A 10,461-nucleotide genomic window follows, 5' to 3' on the forward strand; every position below is an offset into this window, starting at 1 on the left:
ATAGTTGATATTATATTCCTGATGATGGTGTGAGAACAACATTGAAACGTTGAAGTAATAAATATACCAGAAGTATATCAATTGTCTTTATTTATCCATATCTTGTGCATCTAATATGCCATTGAAAGATTAATAATACTAGTGTTTTCTGTTGGTGTGTGTATGGTTAATTTACATGATGAAAAAACAGTCATTTTATTGCATTTTTTGCTATTGCTTCATTTTCAAATCATTTTTCAATCTGTGTCTTATAGTTTTTAAATTTGCATGATTCTGACATTTTTAGTTTGTTATTTCTACAATTGTTAAGCATTTCAAATATATTGTTATTTTGTAAAAGTCTCAAGATGATGTATTTATAAAGATATTTTTGCTATTTTGTATTTGTTGTAAATATAAAAACCTATATTTCTATTGTAAAGTTGTATAAGTATGATGTTGTCTTTTGATCATAAAATCTTCATATCATTTGCTGACTCCTGATTTCAATGCAAAAAATCCTCACTTAGACCATTATAATATTTGTAAAAAATGGTTAATTTTCCCTAACTGGTTGATGTCTGAGAAATTTAACTGTTCAATAGATGAATCAACTAGGACAAGTATCAAGTCTTTGCAATCGCACGAAAACCAGAGGATCTGCACATCATTTTCGCTCACAAGAGGCTAGATTTTTGTCATATCATAGTATTTTAATGAGCAAATTTCAACAAACTAACGTTGTTTAGACATGATTCTGTCGACGTAGTTAACAGATAAACCGAGGTATCTTGATAATCGCTATATATGCTTAGTACATCTTCTAATAATTTCTTCATGTCGTTGACCGCTAAATAAAAGCTATTGGTTTGGGATATTAAGACATTCTGTTTACTTTCCTAATGCATTTGTAAGAAACCTGAGAAATGAAGACTGGGAGTATTTAAAGAAATATACTTCTTATATCAAATTTTAATTCTCAATCTTGGTCAAGAGTCAGTGGACTTACTTAGTGTCATAATTATACAACATAATACAAGTAATTATCGAAAATAGCTTACATTATTACATATACAGATTATATAGATTTTTCTGAGTGTCGGGACCACTGATTAGTGTCTTAATTCGGAATACACAGAGTGTCGTACTCAAAGTTTTTAAAACTAGCCTGAGAAGGAAATCAATCGGGACTAGAAAATGATGTCGGATAACGCAGAATGTGGGAATACTCAGATATCGGATATCACAGAGTACACTGCAAACCTAATAACTCGAATAAAGAATTTTAATTTTTGTTCATTTTAAGAGGTAGTATTTCTTTAAAATTTACTTAAAATTTATTTAAGATTTACTTCCGTTTTGGAAGGAAATCCCATGTCAATATTTTACCTATAAAGACAAATCGGTAGCAATATAATATTGTTCTATTGATTGACCACAGAATACTTCACTTTTACACAGTAAAACTAGAAAGTTCGATTATAATAGAAATATTTAGATATAGAATATTTTATTTGTATATTAATCACCTTGGAAACTAGCTACGAAATAGGTACATTTTGTGTTCTTAAACCTAGTTAATTGTACCCTAATATACTTGTCGAATATCAATTAAAATCAGATAACCTATATAAAATTGTGTCTTAAAGGGATTATTAAAAAAGGGTATTCTAAACTTTCTTTCTTTTATGTGTATTAAGGACATTGAAAGCATCGAAATTCCAATTCTCAGACAGACGTAAGTGGTTCTTGTATGTCTACTTACACTTAGTGTTTTTTGTGCCTATCGGCTATCGGGACCCTACCAACCTTCTACGAATCTACGTGTAGTTACAGATCAGTATTCTGATTGATAAAGGCAATTTATTTGAAAGACGTAACAATCATGAATACATGACGTATAAGCATATAAAAATAATAACATATTCGAATTAAATAGACCAAACGTAATGTTGAGAATGAATAATTCATATAATTATCAAAACAATGGGGGAAATTGTGTCTTAAAGGGGTTGTTAAAAACTTTTTTATGTGTATTAAGGACATCGAAAGCACAGTTCCAATTCTCAGACAGCTAAAGTGGTTGTTGCATTTCTACTTACACTTAGTGGTTTATGTCATCACTTTCGCAAAAACCGTCAGATATTTTTATCAACTTTCTCGATATAATAGTGACATAAGAAATTGGCATAGACGATTAACTGAAAAATGGATTGATACAAAACCTCTCTGAAATACCTTTAATTAGGGAAGCATGTTCACTGTGGTTATTTGTACTATTTCTACTCTTGTATACTGTAAGACACTGTCGTAGGAACTTTCGCGATAAACTTCCTCCGTGCCGCCATTGACATGACAGTCATCTTCTTGATATGACCATTTGGTGACCACTTTGCAGCTTGTAAACAATCTGAAGCCATTCACGTGTATCTTACTTAGCTTTATGGTTGCAAGACTGAGATGAATTGTTTATGAGATTTTCGTTTGTCAGATAAAATTTGAACTTAATATTTAAGAATTGTTTGTTTGTTCCCATTGATCCCTCTGCCCGTCGAAACGCCATTTTGGTCAGTTTGTATTAAGAGTGAGGAAGTTCATAGAAACTCCTATATAAAGCACTGGCCGTTTGTGTATTGTACTTTAGACTGGAATTTCTTCAGCTTGGTACATTGATACTAAGATAAGATTATATTGATCGCAGAATTGATAAATTTTGAGTATGACGTATTAGTAGATCTGTTGATATATAACATTCGGTTATCGATAATGATCGATACAAAAACATTACATTGATATTATTCATGAATTGCTTTATCTTAATGGTGAGCTCGTCGATAGTCTTGTTTGTCGTGACTTTGGTCATGGCTTCGAAGGTTTACACAGTTTTCTTACTTTATCTCTTAAACGCCGAACAAATAAAAAGTTTTACAATTTCTAAATGGAGGAGATACAGTTTAAAAGGATATCAAATGGAAGATTTTATTGGGGAAGAAAAACGCAGATCTTTGACCGATTGTATGATAAAATGCAACAGTTACAATAGCGATTGTCTGATAACAGGATTTAATATATTAACTCATATGTGTTATATATATAATAAATTCTTATATGTGACTCAAAATCATATACTGGATTCTAATATGGAGTATTTTATCAAACACCAAGGTAAATTATCATAATACTTTATTACATTTATCACTCTCGTTACAGAGAGGGGTTCTTGTTATGGCAAAGAGATCATAGTGCAAGTTGTAAAAAAATTTCATTTATCAATTTATAACAGAGAGGAATGTTATCACAAAAAGGGTATTATTTGTATAATTAGATATTACATCTTTAACAGGAAGGGCAGTTTTAGAGTCATAATCTGTAAGATTTATCAAGGGTTGTTATCGAAGGTTGTTATCACCATACAACAATGATTTGTTACAATATCTATGTGTAACAGATATTTGCTTATCACAGTTGTATGGTTGTTTGTTATATTATCATTTATGATAATGATATGATATGGTTGCTTTAACTGAGGGTTTGTTTAAAACATCATCAACACTCAATAAGATGTCCCTATCACACTTGTATTTTAGTTTGTTATAATATTATCACTTTGTGACAGACCAATTTTCTTTAGCGGACAGCCGTTCCGACTAACAAATCGCAAACAAAAGCTACAAACAAGCACAAACAAGTGCAAACAAACGCAAATCAGTGTAATTAACGGTAAAAAAGCACAGAAAACACGAATCGGTATTAGAAAATGAGGAAGCGATATTATATGTCCACTATGTTCATGGTTGCACTTAATTGCTCTTGTTTGCGCAATTTAGTCGGAACCCGCAAAGTCACAATTTCAATCATTTCAGGTTATTGTTCGCCACCATTTGTTTCGGCAGAATCAAGATGTGTTTACATATCTAACACAACGAAATATCCCGATACTGCCAGGACACAGTGTGAAACGTTCAAATCAAGTATGATATTGTTAGATACTCATGATGATTTGAGATTTATCAAGGAAAATTTCCCCTATTTACCAGGAGGTAAGTATCTACAATTTGTTTCAATGCAAGGAATTAGTTAAAATTTGAAGTAAGCATGTGAGATATTTAGAGGAAGGGTCCTTGATAAATGAAGGTTTGTTGTAACAATATTCATGTGAATGGAAAGCATTTACCTCTCTCTTCTTCGTTTTGAAGTCAAACATTGAAAATTCACAAGCGAAGAGACTATAATATTATTGTCATTTATTAATCTATTTCTTACTTTTGGTCCCTTGACATTTTTCGTACCACAACCAGAATTTCTTTACCAAGGTTTCGGGGTTAAAGCTGCACACTATACTATAAATGGTAAATATATGTACAAATGGCTATTATATTTCAGATTTTTTTCTAGCTGCCGGCGCGAATAAGTTTGCAGGCGATCTCAATAGTTTTGAATGGTTAAGTGGAGAAATAATAGAAGCCACGTTGTTTTGTCCTGGTGAACCAGACAGACACGGTAATGAAAAAAGTGTTGGAATTTCTCCTCGTGATGGGTTTTGTTTGCGAGATCGACTTTACGAAAACCCCCAGTTATTTATATGTGAAATGATTTAACGGGACGAATATTAAATATCTAACATTTGTTGCTGTGATAGGGGAAGTTTTCTAAAGTGGGAAGTCGTAGAATACCTAAAACGCTATTTTGGAAGTGAAAATAGAATAAATTTTTTCATTTTTTATGGTCCGCCTAAATGCACCACTGTACCAAATCCACATCGTTCAGTTTTCAGTCAGAGCCAAAATGAAACTTCGTATCTTTCTAGCATAGAAAATCTGGTTCTGGTAACGTGGATAGGCGCATAGTATCTTGTATCAGAGCCCAGGGGACAGCTACTAACTGAAAGAATCCTGTCTAATGGAATTTAACAATAATGGTTATCTCTGTCTTAGGAACGTATTGTTGGTCTGGAACTCATTATGCGAAAATTTTCTTCAAAAGTTTAATCCTTTTATTTAAATCTTTACGCGCAATTAATAAATCAATAAAATAAAAAGAAAGGAAAACTGTCTTTTAACTTCATGACATATCTCCGGAATATCAAGGTATTGGAAACTTCCTATGAAACATAACTACCATAGCCGCTATCTTGTATCAAAAAATCAGTGGTGTCTCTTAAGGGGGGTCGATGGAACATTTTATAGCCCCTTCTCCGCCCCTCTCCTGAGAAACGCCACTGCGCGGAATGCAGCGATTTAATTGGATTGTACACCAGGGAATACAGCCGATCAGAGCCCTTAACAGAAAGACTGTAAACACTAGAATTGTTCTAGAAGTTCTGTCGAGGACTCCGATTGGCTGTATTCTCTGACGAACAATCTAACGAATTCTCTGTTACCGTTTTGACTATTAAAATTTGTTACGGTTTTGAGGTGTTACCGTTTTAACTGGATACCATTTGTAGATCTGTAGATATCACCTCTCCATCTCCCCACCCCCCTGAAACCCCGGGCTAGCTACGGGCCGGGTAGATATATGGCATGTGGATAATTGTATCTCCACAAAGATGTAATTAGAATTAGAGTTCACGTGGTGTTTTTCTTGTTTAATATGAATAACTATATAATATTGTACATTTTACATAATAACTACACCCAGGTCTGCGCAAATAGTGGCGAGAACATGCGGTTTTTACTAGGGTTGCGCCCATTGGCAGAAACGGTTTAAGATAACTACCACTTCCAAAACATTCAGAGAACAATATTTAAATTGTCCGAACTATTCCACATGGCATTCGGCTATCGATAATGATCGATACAAGAACATTAGATTGATATTATTCACGAATTTCTTTATCTTAATTGTGAGCTCGTCGATATTCTTGTCTGTCGTGACTTCAGTCATGGCTTCAAAGGTTTACACAGTTTTCTTACTTTGTCTCTTAAACGCCGAGCAAATGAAAAGTTTTACAATTTCTAAATGGAGGAGATACAGTTTAAAAGGATATCATATGGAAGATTTTATTGGGGAGGAAAAACGCAGATCTTTGACCGATTGTATGATAAAATACAGTTACAATAGCGATTGTCTGATAACAGGATTTAATATATTAACTTATATGTGTTATATATATAATAAATTCTTATATGTGACTCAAAATCATATACTGGATTCTAATATGGAGTATTTTATCTAACACCAAGGTAAATTATCATAATACTTTATTACATTTATCACTCTCGTTACAGAGAGGGGTTCTTGTTATGGCAACTATTTTATATTAGTTAAATTTTGATACAGAAAAAGATCATAGAGCAAGTTGTAAAAAAAATTTCATTTATCAATTTATAGCAGAGAGGAATGTTATCACAAAAAAGGTATTATTCGTATAATTAGATATTACATCTTTAACAGGGATAGCAGTTTGATATGGTTGCTTTAACTGAGGGTTTGTTTAAAACATCCTCAACTTTCAATGAGATGTCCCTATCACACTTGTATTTTAGTTTGTTATAATATTATCACTTTGTGACAGACCAATTTTCTTTAGCGGACAGCCATTCCGACTAAAAAAGCGCAAACAAGTGCTACAAACAAGCACAAACAAGTATAAACAAGCGCAAACAAACGCAAATCAGTGTAATTAATGGTAAAAAAGCACAGAAAACACGAATCGGTATTAGAAAATCAGGAAGCGATTTTTATGTCAACTATGTGCTTGTTTGCCCTTAATTGTTTGCGCAAAGTCACAATTTCAATCATTTCAGGTTATTGTTCGCCACCATTTGTTTCGGCAGAATCAAGATGTGTTTACATATCTAACACAACGAAATATCCCGATACTGCCAGGACACAGTGTGAAACGTTCAAATCAAGTGTGATATTGTTAGATACTCATGATGATTTGAGATTTATTAAGGAAAATTTCCCCTATTTACCAGGAGGTAGGTATCTACAATTTGTTTCAATGCAAGGAATTAGTTAAAATTTGAAGTAAGCATGTGAGATATTTAGAGGAAGGGTCCTTGATAAATGAAGGTTTGTTGTAACAATATTCATGTGAATGGAAAGCATTTACCTCTCTCTTCTTCGTTTTGAAGTCAAACATCGAAAATTCACAAGCGAAGAGACTCTGAAAAATGCCTATAATATTATTGTCATTTATTAATCTATTTCTTACTTTTGGTCCCTTGACATTTTTCGTACCACAACCAGAATTTCTTTACCAAGGTTTCGGGGTAAAAGCTGCGCACTATACTATATATGGTAAATATATGTACAAATGGCTATTATATTTCAGGTTTTTTTCTAGCTGCCGGCGCGAATAAGTTTGCAGGTGATCTCAATAGTTTTGAATGGTTAAGTGGAGAAATAATAGAAGCCACGTTGTTTTGTCCTGGTGAACCAGACAGAGACGATGATGAAAAAAGTGTTGGAATCTCTACTGATAGGTTTTGTTTGAAAGATCGACTTTACGAAATACCCCGGTTATTCATATGTGAAATGATTTAACGGGACAAATATTAAATATTTAACATTTGTTGCTGTGATGGGAAAGTTTTCTAAAGTGGGAAGTCGTAGAATACCTAAAACGCCATTTTGGAAGTGAAAATAGAATACTATTTTTCATTTGTTATGGTCCGAAGGGGGGGGGGGGGGGGATTGAATAACAGCCTAAATGCACCACTGTACCTAATCCACATCGTTCAGTTTTCAGTCAGAGCCAAAATGAAACTTCGTATCTTTCTAGCATAGAAAATCTGGTTCTGGTAATGTGGATAGGCGCATAGTTTCTTGTATCAGAGCCCAGGGGGACAGCTACTAACTGAAAGAATCCTGTCTAATGGAATTTAACAATAATGGTTATCTCTGTCTTAGGAACGTATTGTTGGTCTGGAACTCATTATGCAAATGTTCTTCAAATGTTTAATCCTTTTATTTAAATCTTTACGCGCAATTAATAAATCAATAAATCAATAAATTTGTGCAGCTTAGAGGCATTCTAAAGAGGTCATTGAAGGGGGCACTTAGTTCTGTTAACATCATTCCTATCGTCTATAGTTTCTACTACAGGAAAACCAGGCCGCCAAGGTATAATTATGGCATAAACATTTGGCCGGAATGGTATTTCCCTTCCGACGTTTGTGGTTCCTGAATTTATGGGAAAATAAGACCACTACGTCGTTAACAACCATTGATTGTATATGCAAGAAAACCTCTTTTTAATCACTAAGCCGGTAAATGCTTTATTTGATTTATTGTGTTAATATCTTATAGAGCTGAACTGCAATCACCCATATAAGTTAAGTTTTTGTATTGTTTCAATACAGTGTCTGTATACCACTGGCAGTTGTTGATTTCTCAGACCATCATGATCCTGCTTTCCACAAACCTATATCTGGCCAAAGAGGGAGTATTTATAAAAGTGTGAGGTGTTGATATTTTTAATAATCTGTTGGTTTGGCGACTTTTTTATATTGAAATAAAACATATCGCCCAAGGATTAACTTTCATTCAATTCCACGTGGAACGTTTTATGAATCCTTTTAAATTAGATAAATACAGAATGATCAACAAATTTCAATAAAAATTGAAAGAACTTTGAAAAGAATCAATTCCCGATATCTTGTTCTGCATACATCAATGCAAACATGTACCAATAAACTCTAATGTAAGAAACCTGTCCCATGTTTAATTCATTTACCCGGGTAAAAAAATCAATAAAAATGTCTGTCTGAAACCTAACTACCATAGCCGCCATCTTGTATCAAGAAATCAGTGGTGTTTCTTAAAGTGGGTCGGTGGAACATTTTGTAGCCCCTTCTCCGCCCCTCACCTGAGAAATGGAATGGGGCGATTTGATTGGATTGTACGCCAGCCGACCTGAGCCCTGGACAGAAAGGCTGTAAACGCTATAATTATTACTGTTTAAAGAATTTCTGTCTAGTACTCTGATTGGCTGTATTCTCTAACGATCAGTCCAACCAATTCACTGCATTTGCAAATTCCGTAAAAGTAAAACAAGAAACTTGGCTAGTGCACTCAAGACACAGTTCGTAATAGCTAAACATTGTGGAGATTCTATGAAGAAACAGCTTCTCTATTGTTGTAATGGGTTTACCTCATCAATATCTCAAGAGTTACCAGTCAGTTCATGAGGACCCGTACAACATACAACCTACCTCTAGGTAGTAAAAAAACATGTGAAGCTTTCATAATTTCTTTTGTGCTTTAGATAATAGCACTGAAACTTTGTTTTAATGTCATCAATATGTAAAATGTCAAATCAATGTCATAGAAAATGTCTGAAAAGCTCTTTTTTACTTTTTGAAAGTTATGAAATACATCCTGAAATAAACCAGCCTAAACTGTCTTGTTGAATTACGTGTATTCAGGAATTATTCGACATTATTTTACAATTTGAAATCAGAAATAAAATGAAAGCTTTACGTGTCTTACAATTCTGCATGTTATATTTTTTTCAAAATTATGTATTTGTCAGATCAGTTGTGTTTGTTTGTATAAAAAGTTGTATTGATGTTTAAGTATTTAACAGCAGTAGGTCCTAACCTGCTATTCGCTCAATTTACCTCATATAGCTCCGGATGTCGACAATTTGCTAAGAAATTTTAGTCAATACTTGCACTGTAGATGACATATTATTACACAAGAATTACTTCAATTTCTAGTCATAAAGTATAAAAGGAATATATATATATATTAAGATATAGAAGATAAATACATAAAGTAAGAAGAACAAACTCCTTTAAGAAACGTACTAAGAATTGGACAAACGCACTAAAGTTTAATGTTGACTTAAATAATGACTGCATTTAGAATCACTGTTTGGTCCGATAAATCCATAAAAAGAAGTAATTATCCATATAACTGATTCTGAATTAAATGTTATGGCACCAAATAAGTCCATTGATTATCATATACAATATTTGAATGTTTACTAGGAACGATCGTTGTAATACATTGTTATTAACAACAGGTATCTGTACAGTTCTTCAGGAGTTACTTCATGAACATAATGCAACATCATCATTTATAACAAAGACCTGGAGCATAAATTTCATTGGTACAAAATAATTTTCCAATCAAAGAGTTGGTAACCCGAGTTGGTTGTTTATTATTCTAGAGACTACTTGTAGGAGACACAGCAATAGTACTGTCTAATAGTAATTTAAATATAGAAGGAACCCTTCAACCATCTACAAGTGTAAATACTTATGTTCAATTAACTATTAATCAGTGGTGGGCCAAGTACCCAGTAATTATTATACTCCACATAAAACGTTATGGAATGAAACGGACCCTTGTATATTTCCCGTTATCCCTTTGAAACTGTAACGGTTCACATCTACTATAACAGCTGGCTAGCGCCTTCCACGCGACCAAACCATCACAATTTGACGGAAGTAATTAATAAAATGTTTAATACAGAGAAAAGAATTTTATTCTCTGATATCTTCATTACACCACTCGCCTTTATTT

At 33.2% G+C, this 10,461-nt stretch overlaps 1 protein-coding gene across 1 annotated transcript; it reads left to right on the plus strand.

Moving 5' to 3' along the window:
- Positions 1-2,840: 2,840 nt before the first annotated feature.
- Positions 2,841-7,473, plus strand: LOTGIDRAFT_159034 (hypothetical protein; the record flags this gene model as incomplete). The annotated part of the gene is made up of 5 exons (XM_009052696.1): positions 2,841-3,144; positions 3,843-4,019; positions 4,363-4,479; positions 6,729-6,905; positions 7,262-7,473. 5 exons carry the CDS (start codon positions 2,841-2,843, stop codon positions 7,471-7,473), a joined length of 987 nt encoding a protein of 328 aa, XP_009050944.1.
- Between the last annotated feature and the right edge of the window lie 2,988 nt (positions 7,474-10,461).

This window comes from Lottia gigantea, assembly GCF_000327385.1.
Source record: "Lottia gigantea unplaced genomic scaffold LOTGIsca_19, whole genome shotgun sequence".
Taxonomy (NCBI): Eukaryota; Metazoa; Mollusca; class Gastropoda; family Lottiidae; genus Lottia; species Lottia gigantea.